The sequence below is a fragment of the Electrophorus electricus genome, chromosome 22 (assembly GCF_041902795.1).
Source record: "Electrophorus electricus isolate QZ-2024a chromosome 22, ASM4190279v1, whole genome shotgun sequence".
NCBI classification, from domain to species: domain Eukaryota; kingdom Metazoa; phylum Chordata; class Actinopteri; order Gymnotiformes; family Gymnotidae; genus Electrophorus; species Electrophorus electricus.
The window spans coordinates 15,167,501-15,190,000 of NC_137518.1; the positions used below are offsets into that span (position 1 = coordinate 15,167,501).

Here is a 22,500-nt window from a genome sequence, read left to right on the forward strand (position 1 = left end):
TTGGCATTGTGGAGTGGGATGTCGACTTTGATGTCAGAGGCTCCATATGATGGCGCATAGTTTTTAGAGGCCAACCCTGCTCCAATTCTCTGGACAGCTAAAGGGGAGGGCTATGGGCAGAGCTTGCATTTTTAGAGTATGGGCACAACCGAGAAAGCTAAGTTACAGGATACCAAAACTGTATAAAACCTACACTTAACCAAATACATAAAACTGTAAATGTAACCCCAGTACAACATTACAGTAAATATTTGAGTAATAACATTGCAGTAATCACTCTGAGCAACAAAAGAACAGGGTATATGAATGTTAATATGTTTTTCATTTTGTTGTTAATCAAAAAAGTTTGGAGTTATAACAAGAAGGGGTTTAATGTTTCAGACATATTCTGATTAACTCTTGAAAACATGCTGCATGATTCCATCGAAACCATAAATTGTGTATAACCTCTTTATTAAACTTAAGATAAGTTATGATTTTACAAATATTGTTTTCTAGAAGCTTCTCTGCATAGTTGGCCCAGCTATAGTGGAGGGGCTTGTAACCAAGGTACAGTCAGTGGCCTGAGCTCTAAAAGCAGCTGTTGTGTCCAGTACACATTGGACAATTAAAGCCATTAAAAGCAGCTCCTATGGGGGACCTCTTCCCCCTCCTACAAGAAATCACAATAAACCTCTTCTCATGGAGATTATACCCCATTGAATGCCAAGATCTTCCATCAGCTTCTTTGTACACTTACCAGATCTAGTGGAAGAAAGTTACAAAATCCAGTCTAGACCAGACTCTCTTGCATCTTTTACAGTATATCTACTAAAAACCTGCATACAGTCTGGACAAGTTCTCACTTGCAATTTTATTTGTTTTATTATATGTGTAAATACATTCAAACTGAAACTGATTGCTTCTGGTTCTTCTGAATATTACATGCTGAGGAATGATGCAAATGAAAAGATAAGGGTTACCGACTCAAGCCCATGCAACTGAGGTAAACAAAGCTTTGCAACAATTCGGACTTTAAAAACAGCCAGGTCTATTGGTCCAACAGCAGTCCGCACAACATAGATTCTAATACTGATGGTAATGGTAATATTGTAACTCTAAAAGAGTAGGAGCATGCCCACCACCCACAGTTAGGCAGCATCAGCTATACACAACCAACCCCACATTACGACATCTCAGTTCCCAAGGGTCACTTTGAGGAGGCAGAGACTTCCAGTGTTTAAAATGTTTAAATAAAAGAAAAACAAATCACAGTGTGTTTTATTCTTGTTTTTCTTAAACAATATAACTGACTACTGACTACTTCTTCTTAGCTACTTGGGGTTTTCATAGCTACTTGGAACCCAGTGGAACAAACTCAAGGAGACCCGGTTGAAGGGAAGAAAAGTGAGAGAAGCTCTACACTGAAGGCTAATCCTTCCCTGTTCTGCTACTCAGTCTCGGGTCTGTGCAATCACTCCAAATACTCAAATCACATTAAGAAAAAGCCCACAGACCAATGTGACATTGAAGGTCCAGCTTACTTTCCCAAAGCCACAAGATACCCTTAAAGGGATACTTGTTTTACAGAAAATACTAAAACAGTAACCAAAAGCACCAGACATAAGGCAGAGCCAAACTAGCATTAAAATAAATGATAAAGCCATTAAACTCTCTCATAATTACCTCAAAACACTCTTACTACAAACATAAACTCAAATTTTAATGGAGAGTATGGGCCTACCCACCCCAGTGCATAACAAACTTGCTGTTACAACCAGCCAGTGTAGGGACATATTAACATAAATTATTATTAATAAAACAACTTGCAGCCAAGTTCCACAAGATTAGCCTCCATAAAAATGGAGGTCCAGTCACCTCAGGTACCAGCTCTCTTACACAGCATTCTCGAGGAGTTGCACCAACCGAAGGTTTTAAAGCAGCAGCATGGAGGGTGATTCAAACACACACTGAGCTAGCGAGAGAGAGAGAGAAAGAGAGAGAAAGAGAGATAGAGACTCCTCATTATTTACCCCTGAGGCGATAAGAAAATGAAAAGATCTATTTTCTAAAACTGCAAAAGTGAAGGGGGGGGGGGCACTTAATGACAAAACAAAAAAAATAAAACAAACAAAAAAAAACTTCCAGCTTTTCCACCCACCATGCACAATTGTGAATGCAACATTGACAATAAACATTACCTCACCTTATTTTTCAAAAATAGCAAATCTGTAAATACCATTCTTCTCAATATTCATGAAAGAACAAACACATCCCTTTTTTGGTGAGGTTGAAACCTTTCACAGCTGTGCTATACAATGCATTCAAGAAATGATTCCATCTGTCAGTAAAGAGTTCTGTAAACACTGACAGAAAGAATGAAACCTTCCACAAACTCAGTACTACCCATGGCTACCAATAGCCACTAAATGCACTGTAATGCATTTATTACTGTAAATGTATTATTGTTAAACCCAGCAATATGAGAGTTTATTCACACATGCTACAAGGATGTGTAAAGAATCTAAAACAAGCTATCTTCTCATTTCTCTCTTTTTGAATATCATGCGCAGTCTCCTTCTTTGGTCAGATCATTTACTGGATTAGCCAGGTGAATTCCTATTGTGCTTAATTCATCTGCCATTACTTCTGTATCACTCTCTCTTTCTGTCCCTTTCTGTTCTGTTGCCTCATCAGTGTGTGTGTAAGGATCCCAGTCCCTCTTAACTACAGCTACATGCACGCGAGTATAGCAGTATAGCTCACTAAAGCTCTTCGGTGTCATGCTGCAGCCTCTCTGCTCTGACGCTAGTGGCTGGGGGACACCCTGCATGGTGACGCACACCAGAACGTCTGTCTCATCGCTGCTTTTTCATCTTAGCTGGGTCCTAAGCTCATGAGGGGCAAACACACAAACCATAAAGTCACGCAAATGTGGGATGGTATGTCCCAAAGCTCTGCCTCCCTTGATTACTGGTGGGTGTTATTTATTAGGTTAATAATAGTGTATATTTATATACTTCCTGATTTGTGGTGTTCATTGTGAAGTCATGTTTAGGAACATTACTCAGTGATCCTGTTTCCAAGCTCCCCGCTTAGTGTTTGTTTTGTACATGAGTGTTGAAGTCAAATATGCATCTCTAGATCACCTTCATATTCTGCCTGGACAGAATACAAAACAAATTTTTACATTGCATTTGGCAGATACCATTGTCCAGAGCAACTTACAGGAGTGGTTTAAATATTAACTTCATATTTTATAAATTCATAATACATTCTCAGTGTTTCCTAGCAGAGGAAGCTATTCTTGTTCATATATATGTATATTAATCTGTCATGCTTTTATAATACCTTTGATAAAGCTCCCTTTACTTTACCAAAATGGACAGATCTATTTTTGTGGTCATGTATAAGTCATGGAAAATTGTAAGTATGATACAGCAGATCTGTAAAGAGGGTCCCCTTAGAAACAGCTGTGTCTGGTTGAGAAATGAAAACACAGAGGTTTGCCTCAGATGCAGATAACTGACTTAAGTGTTAAATATTAAGTGAGTTAAATGCAGTATTTATGTGTATTTACTAAAAACTTTCAAAATCTTCATGGCATTTGAATTGTGTAATCCAATTGTGAATCCTGTGAAGGGTTTATATACTAGTCCGGAATTGTATAATCAGTTCTAAAATTATGCAACCAATGCAACAAAAAAACAACCCCCAAAAAACAAGAATTTATGAAATTAAATATTAATATTAGCAAAAAATACAGAAACTGCAGTTAAGTAGAACATGGAATAATAGTGATAGATCAAACCTGTCACAGAACGCTCGCCTCTAGTGAGTCACGTGGTTTGGCCCACTACATGAAGTGGGAGGATCTTTGTTTGTAACCACACATGCACACACCTGCATTGTGTTAGTTTATGTGTATTTAAACCCGTGCCAATGTGTGCAGTGTGTTGGTCATTGTGAATGTAGCGTGTCGTTTGTAACCATATGTGTCAAGTCTTAACTATGTTTGTTTAATATTGTGATAAGTGTTAGAAGTCATTAATGTTTAGTATGCTTATGTTCATTGTTTGTGTTTACACGTGAGTGCCAGTTTCGTCCTCTATGTTGTATATAAATAAATGTTTGTCCATGTTGAGGAAGTCTGTGCGTCCTGCTCCACACCCTTCGGCACTCGGGCCAGCACGTTACAGAACTAATTTTTTAATTTCAATGAACCTTTGAATATTTGCATTAAAGATTTCTTGACATCCAGTGTGTACTGTCTAATGCAGACAGTTAATTATGGCATTCAGAGCACTGGTGTCACTAGGAGCTGCAGAGATTTCTGTTTGTGTGTCATCTGCATAACTGGACATGGGCACCACATTTACAAATAATTACTAAGAGCAGAATCTTACTGCTATACTGCTCACCAGATGTACAAAAATGCTTCGGAGACAATCTGTTTTGACACATATCTGTGTTGCAGCTGAACTGGCAATGGTCAATCCCACACAAACATGTGGTCAAAAATGAGAAAGGTATAGAGTGTGGCTAACACAGTTGTGTTACCATGAATGGCTGCAGGTATGTGTTTGTAATAAAATGGCTAGAGAGCATACATTATAAGCATGAAAATCAAAACCTGGTATAAATCAGAGTCAAGGTACAACACTTTAAAATGTTTTCATCAGACAACAAAATCAAGTTTTAATCATTTTTTTGAATGTTTATTCTGTGACACTAGCTCTGTTGTGTTTTAGAACAGCAGTATTTGCAGCAATTTGCAGCTAGTGGGGAGTGGTTGTCTAGGAAGGGAAACACTTTGTACACTGGTCACGGGTCCTGACGTGTGGAAATTAATTGGTCACACATACGAAGATTTACCAGGAGTAAATCAAACTCAATTTAAAGTCATTATATCAAACATTATTGATAACTTTAAACATCTGGATCAATCTTTTAAATAATCCCCTTAGCGAGAACCAAATGTACCCTGTATTCTTACTCTATGGCAAATTCTGCATTTTTAGTTAACAATTCCCATAATTCCTATGTAACCTTATTAGTAATGCTAATTAGATGCTACATCATAACTCGTAACATATTAAAGTGGTTCACACTTACTAGGAAGGTCTTTGCACATGCTGGAGGTCCTTGAGGAGGAGTGAAAGGCTGAGCCAGCTATCAGCCCCTTTTGGGGAGGTCATCTCCTGGGACAACACTGAGCTAAGGTGACTAGAGCAGGATTAGAGGGGTCTCACACATCATTCTGCATATGGGCTGCTTGGACTGCTACCCAGCAAACAGTTTAACTGCAACCAGAGGCTATACCAACAGATTAACACCCATCAGAGTGTGCTGTCTATAGGTTTTTTCTAGGATGTGCACAATGTATTTATAAAAATGTATTTTGCAGATAGGCAAACTCATCTTAGATATAAATAGAAATACCAAGTATAAAGAGATATATATTTTGCCTTCAAATGTCTGTAGCCCTATTAGATGCACTCCATACTGCTGTCATTCAGAATAATCATTTGATTTATGAGGATTCTCACAGTGTGGAGTTAAATAAGGAATATATTATTCTACTCCTGGCTAATTTTAAAGTATTTCAACAATAATCACAGGAGTTTGTCCATTATTGAGATATGCAACCAGAATTAAAAATGCATATTTTGAGCATACTCTATAATCTGTGTATCTGCAAAACAAAAACCCTTTATTAGGTTTTTATTCTTGGGTACTGGCTTATCCTGCCTACACTGCCTCAAGGTTTGAACACTGTAGTGTAGATATTGTCGTTGGTATAGTTTTCAGTGCTCAGATGAACAATTACGCTCTCTCTTTCTGTTGTTTGGCCCCGCTCTTTGATGTCTGGCTCCTTTCTCTGGTGATTCTCATCCTGATTTATATTCCCTTACTCCCTCTTCTACATGACAAATTTCACACTGAACTCAAACCTGCCACATCCAACAATCAGATTCTCCTTGGAAGACAGTAGCCTGCATTTTTGGCTTTATCCTGCTCCATTCTTAGCCTCTGGTCAGTTGTTCCTGACTCCGCCCACTTCCATTGATCTTTCTGTGCTTGACCCAGTCCCTAGCCATGGACCCCATTACTATTTTGGCGCAAAGTCTCACTTCACCCAGTGAGCTTTCCTGGCTTCCACTGCCGCAGCATGTTAGGAATGTCAGCTACAAAGCCAGCACCATCTCAGGCCTGGATCCGTCTTCTAAATCTTGCCTATATTATATCTCTGAGTGGTCCAAGGCAAATCTTTAAAGAGTTCTTCAAGAAAGGGCTATGCCCTTCATCCCAGCCTTGCCCTCTTTCATCTGTCTTCATACCTCTGTCATTCCAGCTCATCCTCTTCCTTCCTTCACCCTAGTCTTCCCATCCCTCTCACTGCTCATCCTTTTCTATTCCAGCTCTCCTCTCCTCATCCTATGTACTACCCTTGTTCTCCTTCTTGATTTCCTCAAGGCTAGTTTCTACAACTACTGTTTTCCACCCATGCCCCTGCCTCCTGCAGCAGTGAACATCTCCACCTACTATCTAGACCTAGAACTGTATAGGTGCATTTTTGTGGGTTGCAAAGCCCTCACCCGTAACCTCCTGTCTGCTATCTAGGAGTCTGACATTGTCTCTTCCTTGCTGGCAAAAGAAGTTGTGCAGGGCTTCTTGATTGACCCTTTCACTGCATTGGTGTCCCACTACTTTCTTTGAGCTCCCTGGCATCATGCTTATCATGATTTCCTTTCAGGTTTCCCTACTTTTAGGCAATATTAACTACATCCTACTCACCATGTCCAGGTTTGACACGTCATGGGGCTCCAAACTCCAGGTCCAAACAGAGCTCTCCCTCAACTCAACCATGACAAATCCCTGCATGATTTGATCTCCCTAGATGATGCCTGTCTTATTAAACTGTGGCTCTGGATACTCGTCCTTCAGCATAGGAAGGGCATCTCATTCTTTTACTCACCCCCCCATGGATTTGAAGCTGTTTGCTTACACCAGCCTTGTGGCTTTCACTTCTCTGCAGTCACCATTTCAAATCTTCATAGCCTGAATTTGTTAGATTGGCTGTAGGTTCCACCAACTCTTCAGGGTCGTGGGACCTTCATCCCTTCATCGCCACTAGGGTTCTTTGGCCAGTCCCTCCTCATCAATTCTGATGAGATGGTTGCTATTAACATCGGTAACAAATGATGTTTCAATTCCCTTACCCTCACACCATTTCTATGCCACTTTACACAGCACTCTGTCTAAAACCCGTTCATTTATAAAGCTGTATACATTCCCAGTCACTTAATTACCACTGTGGAATCTCATTTTTGCTTTTAATATCAGAAATTCGAAGCAGAAATTCAGAGCAGAAGTGCCACATGCAGACCCACACCCGACGCCACTTCCTCTCTTTTGGACAGTACATTCACTCAACACCCATCTCACCTACCCCACCCAACAGCCTGAGCATGTGCTTCTAAATGCAGTAGCACCACAGAGTCTTTCCATGCACTAGTTGAGCTGGAAGTGCTTTCAGCTTTCCCATATTTCTTACAATATTCCTTTCCCTTCAGATGGCCTAATCCAAATCTCTGCTTTCCTCACATATGCCAACTTTGTTCAGGTCCTCCAACCTTAAAGTCTGCCTAGCTGGCATTGTCGTCTTCACCAAACTAATCACAAGTTCTCTGTCGTCTGCCAGATACACGCAAACAAGTCTACTCCTTAAAGGAGTCCAATGAAAAAAGCTGCACTTACCACTTCCCCACCTCCCCATGACAACATATATACTGCTACATTGCCACCACACTCCCCTGTTCTGTTTGCTATGATGCTCTGAATTCTCCATTTTCTCAAACACATTTGACCCCACCTGCCCTATCTGTCTCTGTGACATAACCACACTAATATACTAATGGTATACTATTTATCACTATTAAGCACAGCAAAACCAATTAAGTAGGCAAGCCCACTCCACTAAAATTGTCTGTGCTAGAATCCCCTCTAAGTATGTAAGAATGCCTCGTAAGCCATGTCTAACCTAGAATAGTCCCAAAAACTCAGCCATTTGAGGCTTTTTGCTACACAGAGAGGCTGCCCAGAACTCTAACCCAAAGTTCAACTTAGTTCTTTCCCCATCCTAAAGTCATACATTCAACTGCTTTCCTGGTGAAAAGTGTTGAAAACTGTTAAAGGTGTTGCCTGCACTCAGAAAATGCCTCTATGCTGTCACTGAACCAAAATGTCATATTTTCAACATTTGTAAAATGTTAGCAACCTCGTCCATGGTTTTGGAATGAATGTCAAATGGAGGACATATGTGTGTTCTCATTAATAATCTCATTGTCATTGTGTCATCTGAAGTTCCTCCTAGTGTCTTAAAAAATGCTGTTATAGTAATAAATTTGAACTCATGTCTGAAGCACCTCAGTATCTGTTTCCTCAGAGCTTACTCAGTATTCTGCCTTTCACCCACTTCTTTAGCATGCCCGTGTTAATATCTTGGAATCCTGGCTTTTTTGTGTGACCACGAGAGAAACCCACTATTTGATCAGCCCAGTCTATTAAGAGAAGCCAGAATAAAGGACCTATAATGTTTATGCAGCTAACATTTACACACAGACTGATTATATGGGCTCAGAGTTCTCTGCATAACTAGTTCTATAGGTCATTTTAAAAGTATGCTGAATTGGGCAAGGTGAATCACAGCTATTGCCCACATCTTAGAAGTCTACACTAAAACTACAAACAATGGCAAAAGGCTATATCTGTCAACTTGCTGTGAAGTTGTTATTTATGGATCTTTTCCTCTTGATGTAAGACCAGTTTCTTAGAGACCTCAGTTTCCAATGTCAGGGGTTTCACAAGGATGTATTCCAGTGTAACCTAGCAGACTGGCTGCCTCATGAACACTAGACAAACTTATGACTAACAAACGAATCCTGCCTCATCACACATTAAGGTCCCTACAGGAAATTTAAACAAGCTAGATGTGCTACGTCCCAAGACGGTGCTCCAGTGTGGACAGAGAGCTATGATGGGGACAGAGATGTGGATAAATCACTGCAAAACAGCCGTTCCAGACAGGGACTTTATAACCCCAAGCTATTTTCTGAAGTACTTAACAGTATTATGCTCAGTGTCACTTGTTAGTTCCTGATGTCTGCAGACACTCATCAACACTTTGCAGAACAGTCTAAGAAGAAAATTCAGCATAGCTTGAGATTCTCAATTTGCTAAGCAATTAAAGCTACTGCTTCAGTGAACTACAAATGTACTGCCTTTTTAAAAGAAAAATATGAGGTCTATCCTCTCATGTTTCCCATGCTTCCGCAGTACTGACAGCCTGACAGGCATGATTCTGACATCCTCACAGTAATGATTATTGTGTGCACATACAAAAAGTGAAGAATGGCTTAATTAAAGTACTTGCTTCCATGGGGCAAAAGATTTTCTGACTCAACCTGCACCACCATATAAATGAAAAGAAAAACTCTTTTGTCTCTTTGCAACAGCAGGGGTGGGGGGGGGTGGGGGTCTTAATTATACAGTATCAGTGAAAATAAACTTGTGTTTAACTGAATAACAGCTAAATCAAAATATAAAAATCGCCAATGTTCAGCTGTACCACAGGGTACAATAGCACTTCAGCAAGGATTTTGCTGTGTATTGTAACATAGAAGTTAAAACAAAATAAAAGGGACATGGAATGGAACTAATGCCCCAGAAGAACACAAAGTGCAGATACTCCTATTATCACACACCTGTAAACAAACATCGGAAACCTAAGCTAACTAAATAAATGGAAGCACTTTACTTGCCCCAATTAATGTTTTTTTTTTAGGAGATATAGTGTTATCTGCACTCACTTCAATATTTGGCGTGTAACAGAGTAAGAGTGGGTGGCATCGAAGTGTGGGTGGTCAAACCTGTTTACCATTCAACAAACTCATTCATATCTGTTCTTTATCTTTATCAGCATAAAACAAATTTATAGACACTTCTAGCCTTAACAACCATTCTGATGTAATCAGGGTTTCATTTAAGAAGTGTTTTATTTGCTCAGTTGAACAAAATGAACCACTGCAATTATCTTTACATTTAAGTGGTTTATTACCTTGTAGTCTATATAGCCTTATGTTGGACAGGGAATCTTTAGTCAGATTCACAGGTGCTCTCTAGAATGTCACAACGAGCCACAAAACATCACTTCCAATAAGCCAAATGAAATAATAAATACATTATTTAAAGAAAAACATTAAGAATGCGCTGGTTTCCAGTGTTAATTTATAAGCAACTACTCTACTGAAATTTGACTACATTTCAACGGGTTGTTTTGCGTTTTGGAGGTATTTCTAGCTGTTTGATGTGTCAACAACCGAATCCGTTCCGTCGCATCCCAACACCACAACACCTGCGGGCATAACTCCGTCCTTCAACACCGCGACCTTCGCATGACCAGGTTACACAGGACAATGTCATTCCGCTAATGCCGGACGTTGGTGATATACTATATTATTTCTAGTAAGCCGTATATACATTACAGACGACCTTACAATTAATCTGTATACAATGAACATAGACTGACAGCCTACACTGCTCGAATACTATGCACTATCTATGTACACAGTAAAGTATAAAGTAGCAGAATTATTGGCCAGGTTTCGCAAGAAAGAGGGGAAAGTAAGCACTTGATGCACGCGCAACAATGTTTGAAATGAAAGTTACCACACAGTAAATTATTCCGTAGTAAACTTTCACCCCTTTGCACCGACACATAATGAATATTTCATTATTACCTACAGTCAAGCTAGTTTTTGTCTAAGCAGCGATATGTAGGTAGACATGTACTAGCTGCATTTATGTAGCCTATTTATAAAGGAAAGCAATACGGGGGTTACTGAAACTGTTATAATGCACATTATTACGAAACATTAATTAGCTTGAATTCAAACTCACAACATTAAAATTGATATAAAGTTAAATAATTTAATCTATTTGGGTTAAAAACGTGGTTAACATAGTCAAGGATGAACGAGCTGAACAAAATGTTAAAATAAACGCAAGCTTATTTTACGCTAGTAAATGGGAACCTAAAGGTTATAACTATTTTATTACCTAATTATTTTTGTGTTTTAACCCATCGGCCGAAAGCCCCCACTTTTATGTTTCATTTTAATAGCGAAATTTTCATCTCCCTTGAACACTGCATATTCAATTCTATTTCTATGTCCATTTTCACTCACCTTCAAGTCCGAAAAAACCGCAGGCAACTTAAGCTAAATCCTTGATAAATGATGTAATCAAAAGGATTCCGATTGCGGAGACCGTCGATCGCACGTTTGCGCTTCCACTATGCCCGTTTTGATGTCATTCATCCAGGGCGGGACTATACTGGTTACACATCACGCCTGTGGTGACAGTCTGAAGCGCCTACGCAACAGCTCCACGAGTGCATTTTATCGCCCCCACGAGGTTATATCTGAACCTTTGCGCTTGAAAGACGTTTCCCCACTGTACACGTATATATAGATTAGTGCTGGAAGCCATAAGAAGAGAAAGCACAATGTCAAAGAACTTTCATTTAAAACGTTAGAACGTAGACATTGCAACAGCACTTACGCTGACTCAAACGGCACTCAATGGTAGGTCTTCTCTCATTCCACAAGTCATGCCAACCGTACAAAGGCATATCAGAGAACTGCACACTTGTTTATTCTTTAGAACTGCATATCAGTGCATTTTCAAGAGGAGACATCCAGCAAAATCAGAGCAAAATCTACAAGAGTGACCCTGAGAAAGGTAAAGGCTCAGATGTCTTGTATCTGCCAGTCACAGCAAAGCCCATGAAGTGCACATACTTTGAGTTTTCACAAGGGCAATAAATGAACGTGGCCTTTTGTTATTCCAGTGGGATTTGGGATTAACATACCTGTTCAAATGTGGCATAGATGATTTGTAAACAATGTGTATATGCCTTTGGTGCCCACACCAGCACATTACCAGAGAAGGTTCTACTGCATACTGGCCTCTGTAGTATTTGTGATTGGCAAGTAAATGCAGCAGCAAACTCTACTATTGCTGTAGTTCTCAGTCTCAGAGCTGATGTCCCTGGACAGGGGAGTTCTGGGGTTCCTGCATTAATACACATCTCTGCACTACAGATAATCAGCTGAGTGATGTCTTGGAGCAGGGCTATAAAACTGCAGAAAGACTGTACTATAGGAATGACAAACAATGAGTAATATTAATTACAATTATTCAAAATAAATATAAAGAATTATAAATATGAACAAGAAATGCAACTACATCTGAGTCTGTACACAATAAATTATGCAGACAAAAAAAACACTAAAGATGGAACTAGGAAAACGAGGCTGATGCCATCCACACGATTCTGACGAAGTCTGGACATGTAACGGCAAAAAATTACATTCTTTCAATATGTACAAACCATCACCAGCATATTGCTAAAAGTAAACAAGCACACTGCTAAACTCTATGCAAGATCTAATCATTTCCACCATGCACATCATATTAATGCCTCATTGTCTTAATGGATCATACCATGTAATGCAAAACCCATCAGTTAAGACATGGGAATGTTTCAAGGTTTAACAACTAAGAAAGACAAGGTAGCACAGGAACCTCAGAATGAAAAAAAATGTGCCAGTCACACCGAACATAGGCCTGGTCAGAGTACAAATCCACAGATATTTTAATATTTGTGATCCCTTAACAATGATCATCTTATTAGTTACCATTGCACGTCATGGTGTTTGTCCATTGGTAAGAATGACCATTGTTTAAAAGGAAAAGTGCATAAATATTTCAAGTTTCCATTCTCCAGTTTATATGTCTCAGAAGGTCAGTCTCTTGCAAGTCCCCACCCCACCCAATTTGCCATGTCTTTTGTTTCATAGTCTTTGGTCTATGGCCTGGACCGAGGATGAAGTTCTTTAAGAACGCTGGAGTGCTCTCTGGCTCCCTCATGTGGAGCAGGATATAGCAATCTGCTGCATTTTCCCCAGGTCTCCGAGCAGCTGCTTGATGCTGTGTTTGAGTTCAGGCAGCCTTGCCAGCGGCTCCGGAGGCTCCAGTTCGCCCGAGTAGTCCAGCCAGCTCTCCAACACTAACAGGTCAATACAAAGACACAAAAGCACACAGCTAAAACAGTGGAAGGATGGACAATAAACACAGTACATAGTGAGTAAGACCACCAGCATCTCATTCAATTAAAAAGTACAGGAACATTTACCAAGGAATTGCTCCAAACTGAATAATATATTAATGAAACACCACACAGAAGAATTATATTATGCACAGTTAGACATAAATAAATATCTTTAATAGCTAACCATCCAGCTCCTTCTCGATGAAGTCCATCCTGTGAGTAACCTCGTCCTGTAAGCACTCGATGTGATCTAGCAAGTTGATTCGCTGCTGCTGCTGGGAGTTGCTTTTTGGCTCCTCACTGCCGGATATTACCGTAGCCACTTGCATCTCTGTGTCCCTTTCCTGCAGATGCATATTGGGTTGGATTTCAACAGCTTATTGTAAATTCAGAGTTGTTGCTTTTTCACATAAAAAAGGTAGCATATTAAGATGTCTTAAAACATTGACAGCTAGCAGTTAGTAACATTTATTTAATTTAATATAATGCACAACAGCTAAGGGGGCACAGCTGAGGAAACTGTCAATTCAGAGAACAGGCCAAACTACTGGGTGCAGTGTTAAATGCTTTTGGCCCTCACCTTACGCTCTTTGGACTGACAGGGTTGGGGTTCCTCCCCATTATGCTGCTCATACTGCAGAAACTGCTCAACGCCTCGTGGGCTGTCCTGTGGCTCTGAGCCTCGTGAGCTGTCCTGTGGCTCTGAGCTGCCCCCTATCTCCGCCTCCAGCACCGCGTAGCATGCCCGTGGCTTCTGGTAGCAGTGCTCGCTACTGATATAAGAGTTGTGGAAGGACGAAGACAAGGACGAGGAGGGTTCTCGTCGGAGCCGCTCTGTGGTGGACCCTGATCTATGCAGACCTTTGTCAGCAGGTGCTGGTGTGCGGGTGGCGGCAGAGGCCATGGTGAAGACACCCCTCACTCCACCCGCTCCTGTTTGGTGCCACGGTCTGCTCCACAGCTTCAGGTCTGGATGGCTCTCGTTCCTTGGAGGGTGCAAAGGAGCAAACGAGGATGATCTTTTACTGTAGTTCATCACATGGCATAGCTTAATCTCAGCATGCTATTGAATTACATATATGAAAGGGTCTACACGTCTTAGCTGATGGCGAACCGTGCCTACTGCTACAGGCAGAATACAACTCACTGCAGGATGTTGATTTTGAGCTGCAGGCTGCTGAGCACCTCCAACACATGCTGCACATCCCCCAGCAGCTGGTGTGTGGCTACAATCTTTCTTGCATTCTGATGAGAATAGTTCTCCTCGAGGAAAGGCAAGCCAACCATATGGCCATGGCTCAGCCAGTCCTGATCATACCAATACCGCAAACTCAGTCTTTGGCCTAGATGCACGCACGTGCGCACATGCACACAAACACACACACGCAATCATTAGAAATTAAATGATAATTCCTAAAAACACACACATTGCTAAGCTCTCTTCCTGGAAATTCTGGAAAATATGCTGATAAGTAAATCGTTTTCCGTTTTCCCACAAATATCAGCGTCTGCATCACGTCTCACCTGGGGGATCTCGGCAGACAAAGCACGCGTATGCGTCGGGCACGGTGTCTGCCAGCAGACCCATGCAAGCCCCATGCTGCCAATGCATGCACGCCTCACACTGGAGAGCAGAAAGAAGAACAGTTAGCAGAAACTTTCAGCACAGTGCAGGAAGACAGTCAGGCTGTTATAGGCACAGGTAACAGACAATATGCAGCTGGTTTTCTGCCGTACTAGTCATTTTGTCTCTGGCCACTGTCCTGAATTTTACTTTATTTTAAAAAGTCGCTTTACTTTGAAACACAGTGTTTTTTTATTTCCAAATTAAGTAATAGCTAAACTTTGTAGCGCCAGACTTAATTTACAGAACAACAACAAAAAAAGATTAATAAATGGAAAGGAAAAAGCTTGGCAGAAGTGCACCTGTATCATAAAGTCATTTTCTTCCGCCACCTCACATACACAGCGTACTGTTTCCCGGGCAACTGTTGCTGAGTCAACCGAACCACAACTGAGGCGTCTGGCTGTGATGTCTAGATCCGCTCCAATGTCATCATCAGTCCAACCATAACTGTCAGAAGACCAATCGGAGATGCTGCCCTCATCTGGAAACAGTGACCACAATTTGCAGGATAACTATCTAATAATTAATCATGAGAGGGTGTCTATTGTCTAAGAACATAATCAAATTCAACATCCGACCCAAAGAATCTCAAAAACTCAAAAGAATGCTTCAACGAAAAACTTATTTCCATCACGAGCCTCCATTTTTGAATTGAATAATAATGGGAAAGATGATAAAGCCAAAGCTGAAGAGATAAAAAGCATCAATCCACAGATAAAGAAAATCCAACAATAAAACTGTGTTCTTTCTGGCAATACAGTCGTGACAGCCCTGCCCCATCTACTGTGGGAAGAGAGATGACGAATGAGTAACAGGTGAATGAGTGTGCAGTGGGGGACAAAGACCCTGAGGCTCAGCGGCCAGGCCGCCAAGGAAGCTTCTCAAAACACAAAAGCAGGAATAGAAATAAATGATATATATATTATATATAGAGCACGGATACCCACCATCCACCTGTATCTGCTGTGCCCGCCCACGGCCACGGCCACGACTGCGCCGGAACACTTCGGACAGTTGGGCGGGGCATGGGAGGGGTTTATGGGGCAAGTTCGATTTGGACTGCGGCCCAAATACCGAGATGTCAATGTTCTCCTCACTGCCTGTGTATTACAGCAACAAGACGAGGATGAGAGTAGATGCAGAAAGAAATCATTACGACATCCAAACAGTTACCAGGGTTACCACTCGCCCAGAGCACAGCCTGTGAATTATAATTAAGATGGTGGCCTCGTGAGAATTGTTACGCAGTACACCAGAGTCGTTATGAAGCACGCACCGGAGGCCAAAAATAGCATCACTCAACTGAAGCAAACAGTACACAGAGAAACAGTACAGCCTGTGTGTAGACACGTCTGTCTCTCGCTACCTGACTTAGACTTCTTCTTCTTCTTTTTCTTCAGCTTAATATGTAGGAAAGACCTTGACTTCTTGTCTTTAGGCCTGTCGCGATCCTTCACACATACTTGGAAATACAGAAATGTCAGTGTCATTAATGCTAATGTGAAACCCGACATCAGTACAATTTCAGTATGACAGAGGATGCACAGAACCTTTTAGAACATTGGGCTGTTCTTGCAGAGTTCTCCTTGTTTAACCTACTTCAATACGCCCTGCTGTCTGCCTTGAATATACCTGCAAACTCTGTTTCCTATGAATATAGAAGCTAGCCCTGTTTATTAAGAATATACCGCCCATCTCTGTCTGTTAAGAATATAGCAGTCATTTCCGTGACCTACCTGTTTCTGCTGTGGTCTTCCTGTCTTTGTCTACCAAGCTGCGGTTTCTGTCCTGCTGTTTTTCTCGGCTCTTCTCCTTCGGCAAGGCCCGCGGCTGCGGCTCCTGCATGCTGACCGCAGGGGGCGCCAAGGTCTGCCTCCTGTATGCCGTTTGAGCCGCGCTCCAGCCTTCCAGTCTGGGAGATGAGGAAGAGTGGGCGTGGCTGTGAGCAGCCGTGTCTGTGATGGAGAAACACCCATACAGGAGTGGCTGAATTAGAGCCGTGTGCCCACACACACACACACACACACACACATTAGAAAACGGCTCACCCCCATCCTGAAAACCACGGATGAGCATGAACTTCGAGCTAAAATGTTACAGTTAGAGATCATGAAAAAAGTAACATTAAAGTACTCACACAGGGAAAGGGCCATGGTGCGTCTGCGTTTGGAACTCTGCCAGCTGGCGAGCGAGCTCTGTTTGCCGGCTGCTCTGGTATGAACGCCCACAGCCGTCCTCAAGTCCTCGCTTACCGGCCCTTCGTCTCCGTGGTAGTATTTCATGTGGTAGTGCAGGAGTTTGGCCTTGCGGAAGGATTTGCCGCAGCCCGGGATGCTGCACTTGAAGGGGTTGTGGTCCAGGTTGATGGAGAGAGCAGGGGGTGGCTGGTTTTTAATTACTCTGTATACTGAGACACAGCAGAGAAACGAACATGGCGAGACTGTCAGCAAGACAAGCAGTCGATAAAATGCAGTCAATAAAACAAACATCCGTACATTAAAACTTTAAACGCATGCATGCGTATACTCACAAGGCTCTCTGCTAAATCGGTTAGGATTGTGGAAACCTTGCTTCCTTGCAGCTGTAATGCAAACACATGTAAGAAACATTAAACTGTGCTGTAGTGTACAAGAATGGCTGAGAAATCCATAGTTATAGTATATATTTAAGTGCATATATAAACAAGCTTACGCTTTGCAGGGGGCGTCGGTAAATGTTGGGAGCCCTCTGACTGGGCCTCAGTCTTGAGTGCAGCAGTGCCATTTGAGGACTGTGCTTCTGCTGAAGGTAAAGGAGCACACTCTAGACCATTTTCACAAAGTGTGTGTTTGGACAATTCGGATGATGGTCTGGACTGCCCATGTAAACATTTGTCTGAAAGAAATCAAATTTCTCATTATAACCACTGCAGTAAAACAGGTAAATGCAAAACACAAATCATATCAGGCTAACCTGAGTATGATTCCACTTTGATCTTTTTAAACGATGTGTCGCTTTGATCGACTAAACATCTTCGCTTACCTAGGAAGAAGAAAAAAAAAAACCTTCGTTCATTGCTGCGATAACATTTTGTTTGATGCCACTTATGTAACAAACATTCAACATAAGCTCATTTTGAGGTACAGTGACTGTGGCGTCTGAGGTGAATATCATATGAACATGCCTCCTACTGGGGATCCTTCAGCTGTTCTGCTCTGCAGAACTGCATTTTCCCTTTGTTCAGGCAGCTCGGTCTTTTTTTCCACATCTTGGTTCTCCATCCTGTCATCCAGACCTGAGCTTGGGTCGTGATCCCCCATGGCTCCACTCTCCTCTTCCTGTTCCCTGTGTGTAGATGTCTTCACAAATGACTTGCTGTAATTATGCTGTCCCATGTGTTCCGCCGGGCTCTCGGCCTGCTCTGGTCCATCTCTCTCTGGCATGTTAATACGGTCCACTTCGTGCTCCGCCGAGTTCGTCCGAACAGGCCTCTTCTCACTCTTTCTCTGCATCCGTTCATCAGCAGAGTCTGAGTCGCTCTCGCTCTCTGGCTCACAGGCATGCTGGGAGCCTCTTTTGGTCTTGTGGGATGCACGTTCCTGTGGCCTCGGGTGCTTCTCAGTCATTTTAAATTGATGCTTCTCTCCACTTCTGTCAAATGACTGAGATTTCTGCTTGACCCTCTACACACAACAAAAGAAATAGGACAAAAAAAATTTGAATGCATGTTTAAATCCTACAAACACACCATGTTGGCAAACAATTACATGAGTTACAATATTCACCTCTTTGATGAAAGGCCTTACATGCATCCCCTTAACTGTCTGCACAAAACCATCATAAAACTTCACTGTGTAGGAGGCTGTGGAAATACATACAATTGTCACTTATTCACACTCTGCAATCTTACAAAATATATTGTGGGTTAAGATGAATTCATGTCTGACAGTCTTAATACTTTAAGAAATGTACAATAATCTCAGAAAAACAACTCACCATCTTTATGCACAGCCAAGACTTTAGCAGGATAAAATCGACAATCTGACCAACTAGCAAGAACTTTATCATTTACATGAAATCCCTAAAACACACAGACAAGTCAGCTGAACAAAGGTTTAAAGCACCACAATAAAAGAGCACAAACAGTTTTTCCAATAAATGAACAGACAGAATTGTGCAGGATGAACCAAATTCACCAGGATCGCAAACCAGTGAGGGGAAATGACTAACAGGAAGAGAGCAGTCTTGCTGCAGCCGCTTCCTCCTCAGCTGGACTCTTTCCACCGGTCTGAGGTAGGGGCTGCCCCAGTCAAACCACTCATCATAGCGGTGACTCCACTGACGATAGTGGATCAGCACCTTCTCGTCCTCGTAGTCAATCTTCTCAATGTTCGCAGCATACCTGGGGAAGAGACGCATGTGGTGCCACATTAGGGATGAGGGCACAGGGCAGGGAGTTAGAAAGGAGACGTGGAATCAGGACTCACCAGTTTTTGAGGCTGTCGCACGCTTCTAGAGCTGCACCCACCTCAAAATTAATTCCTCTTCTGTTAGGGGGCATCTTACTCATGCTGTCACTCTAGAACAAAGACATGACCATCATGTTAAAGTTGTGATTTAAAGGAGAACCACCTGTAAGATGCCTTAGCGGAACTGAGCCTGTCACCTCCTAGATCAAGTTAATGTAATTATTACTTAAATGTTTGCATGTAATACACCGTTGCTTTGGGAAACAGCACCTTCCTTCCACCAAATCAGACTTGTAGTATTGGTCGCGAATTTCGTCAGCACAGCTTCGTGATCGACAGTAACTGATCAGTTAAGCCACTGAACAAGACGTTCAAGAACAGAGCAGCATGCCTCGACAAACTTCGCGGTAGTGATATTGTGGACTTTTAGGATATGAAAACATTGCAGTAGCATGCCACTTCTGCTTCGAACCAAAGCGACAGCCTCCCATCAACAACAATCTTATTTCACACTTCTGCAGCTAAAATGAAGATGTGAAAACCACGTGTGTTCTCGTCCCACATCCTTGACAATGGAAACAATGGCGGAACCAAATCTCACATTCACATCACACCATCGCCGCGTCCTGGTCTTATTTCTACCACCATGCTGGCATGAGGTGTGGTGTTTTGGTGTTAATTCCAGTAAAGTGCTAATTTTCTAAATCAGCGTAAGCGATCTTTCATCAAACACGCCATCCTGCATGTGGGAAGTGGACTCCAAAGTGGGTCCGACAGGCGTGCCGGTGACGTGCACACATCAGCCTGTTTACGAGCTGCTACAATTAAATCTGGTCACCGGCAAATAAAGACCGACGGACAGATCTATTTACAAATGAACTGCAAACAGTGCAAAGACCAAGGCCCAATATTTAGCGGCCTCAAGCAGGCTAGGCGGGATTATAGTAAACAGATCGAGACAATAACTTCCTCTGACTGACTCCAATCCCGAGACACTGAATCCTAAACACTGATCACAGAATCTGTACTCTAGATAGGCCAATATCGATCAACACAGCCATTATTATTTTTTGTACGTTATATTTTAATTTAAGAAATGTAGCTATTTACAGGCGTGATTGAAATCCCTCCAAGACTCCATGCAGAAAGAAATTATTTGCAGGTGAAATTACATCCGCTTGATAATCTGATCCCTGTTTTGAAATGATAATAATTACCTTGCGACTGTATTCCAGGTTTTAGTGACTAATACTCGGAACGAAGAGGGGTTATGATATGTGTTTGAACGTCCGTGGTGTCGGCTACGCACGCAGTTATTTTCCAATGTGTAGAAGACAAGACTACCGGTATGAGTGGACTCTAAACTGCGCCTGCGCGCACCCCCACCCATACACATGTAAACTGCAGAGCAGTTAGTTATACTGTGGCATTAAAACATTTTTAAAAACTGTTGTCATGTTAAATTATATGATCGATGATTTCCATGATCTTTTTTTTTACGGATTAAAAATTTTGCTGTTACACTTAATCTTACAATGGTGTCATATTTCAGATAAGTTTTATCATTAGCTAAGTTTTTAGTTTTACATCAATGTCATAGTAGACTTTTTTTTGTATTTATGAGGACAGTTCCTTTCTGTTGACACTTATCCCAGTCAATAGTTTGTATATACGTATGAGATGTTTTCATTCAACTTTTTACAGTGATAATGTAAAGGAAATGTGTTCTTCCTGATCATTTGCATTTTGGGCTTTTGAATCTGGACATAACTTTAGCTCTCATCATTACCTTTATGCCCAAAGATCACCACTTTTCTTTTACACAACCATAATGAAACAATTCAAGAAAAGAAACAATTTAGAAACTTTAATTTTTTGGACAATTATTCCATAAAGACACACCGAAATACATACACACACAAACAGTTGTTTGGGGGTAAATTTAAATCATACATGTGGCAATAACATTTTACTGAATTTTAAGTAAAAAAAATATTAGTGTCTTTTTTTCTATTATTGGAACACCACTACTACTACTACTACTACTACTACTACTACTACTACCACCACATTATCATTTAAAATCAGTCAGAAATCTTCACTAATATTTACATGCTTTATTTACACAAAATAAACCACAATGGATAACACTGCAATTATCACAAAATCATTAAAAACTTCATTTATACAACTGTAGCTCGACACTCCATAAATGTATTTTTCACTGAAAACAAAGAGTAAATGTCATATTCCAGTAATGCTGATTCAATGTCATGTTTAACAATGTTAAATCAATCAAATGTATGTCTTCAATGCACTAGTTCACAGAAAATCCTTTAAGATAACATATACAGATGCAACAGGCAACCTGGAAGCCATGAGTATTCAAAGTACACCCCAGAGCAATTAAGATTCTGTCATACAGTCCAAAACATTTAAGATTATGTCATACTCCCCGAAACACCCCAGAAAGATTAAGAGTATATCATAGCTCAACAGATCTTTCTGATTGTCAGTACATTGCTGTCAACGTTAATGCCTGTTTCTAGTTCAAAAACATTCCATAAAAGAGTGCAGTAGAAAATGCTTATTGCTTAAAATATCTAATATTACATTTTACGAACCTGAAATATCAAAAGTTTTACTAATCTAATGAAACATACTTTTTATTCTTCACTTCCTTACCATAATTAATGCAATAACAGATCATTAGTAAACAAACAACAGTTAATAGATTTCATTCTATTTGTTTTGTACACATTAACAAATTATATAATTCTTTCTTTAAACCACTCACCAGTGTAAAAGGAAAGCTGTCTAAGTCCCCCCACTGACTGTGCCTACTCTGTCACTAGCTCTACTGGCACTGTAAAGAACTGCCAAAATGCCCCCTTTATATGCTCATAAAGACTTCAAATAGGCTTTAACACAAAAAAGTTAGACCTGAACTCTCACTCTCTTGCATGCCATGTGTTTTTTTGTACTACAGCCTGGAATCTTATCAAACCTCAGTGATGAGGTGCTGGTCTGGTTCTGCTTGCAGATGGACAAACAGACTGTATTTAAAATGGCTGATTGGTGTGTCAGGGCTTGTGCTGACTGGTGTCACCAGGGTAATCGGGGCATACAAAATTCCTTACATCACCGTGGACAGCACATATATCAACACATTCAACATTCAGAAAGAGCAATTTTGGGTTCTAGGATGTTGTGGCCTTGATTTGCACAGGGGTTGGTTGTTTACTAGCCATATGTGATGAGGGAGTGTT

General features: G+C 41.1%; 3 protein-coding genes across 9 annotated transcripts in view; all 3 read right to left on the reverse strand.

Annotated features, from left to right (window-relative positions):
* The window catches only part of ndrg3a (ndrg family member 3a), a 30,205-nt gene extending 18,831 nt beyond the window's left edge, over window positions 1-11,374 (reverse strand). For both annotated transcript variants that reach the window (XM_027012463.3, XM_027012460.3), the window contains exon 1: window positions 11,229-11,374. The gene's annotated coding sequence lies outside the window, so the exon portion shown is untranslated. The remainder of the gene's footprint in view (window positions 1-11,228) is intronic.
* Window positions 11,375-11,675: 301 nt separating this feature from the next.
* On the reverse strand, window positions 11,676-20,583 carry phf20a (PHD finger protein 20, a). 3 transcript variants are annotated; one of them, XM_027012456.3, is made up of 19 exons: window positions 20,449-20,583; window positions 19,250-19,341; window positions 18,993-19,164; window positions 18,759-18,843; window positions 18,548-18,624; window positions 17,947-18,445; window positions 17,736-17,804; window positions 17,475-17,657; window positions 17,314-17,364; window positions 16,921-17,190; window positions 16,520-16,738; window positions 16,150-16,245; window positions 15,731-15,883; window positions 15,083-15,264; window positions 14,681-14,780; window positions 14,304-14,499; window positions 13,737-14,142; window positions 13,341-13,500; window positions 11,676-13,114 (listed from the first exon to the last, which is right to left on the reverse strand). In XM_027012456.3, the coding sequence occupies exons 2-19, from the start codon at window positions 19,330-19,332 to the stop codon at window positions 12,972-12,974; spliced, it is 3,144 nt and encodes a 1,047-aa protein (XP_026868257.2). In that variant the 5' UTR covers window positions 19,333-19,341; window positions 20,449-20,583; the 3' UTR covers window positions 11,676-12,971. The 3 variants fall into 3 exon arrangements, with proteins under 3 accessions (XP_026868257.2, XP_081561874.1, XP_081561875.1); XM_081705748.1 differs by lacking the exon at window positions 17,736-17,804; XM_081705749.1 differs by lacking the exon at window positions 16,150-16,245.
* Window positions 20,584-21,083: 500 nt separating this feature from the next.
* arhgap46a (Rho GTPase activating protein 46a) overlaps window positions 21,084-22,500 on the reverse strand; it is a 30,629-nt gene continuing 29,212 nt past the window's right edge. For all 4 annotated transcript variants that reach the window (XM_027012454.3, XM_081705231.1, XM_081705232.1 and 1 more), the window contains one exon: window positions 21,084-22,500. This exon is cut by the window's right edge and continues 193 nt beyond it. In XM_027012454.3, coding sequence (XP_026868255.2) covers window positions 22,499-22,500 — 2 coding nt within the window. In that variant the 3' untranslated portion in view covers window positions 21,084-22,498.

Bases quoted from the DNA above. Each gene is read 5' to 3' on its own strand.
- phf20a (XM_027012456.3), bottom strand. From the start codon at position 19,332: ATGAGTAAGATGCCCCCTAACAGAAGAGGAATTAATTTTGAGGTGGGT. The intron at 18,446-18,547 runs GTGAATATTGTA...TGTTGTGTGTAG, and splicing joins TAAGGCCTTTCATCAAAGAG to AGGGTCAAGCAGAAATCTCA. The intron at 17,365-17,474 runs GTAAGCTTGTTT...TTTGCATTACAG, and splicing joins ACCGACGCCCCCTGCAAAGC to CTGCAAGGAAGCAAGGTTTC.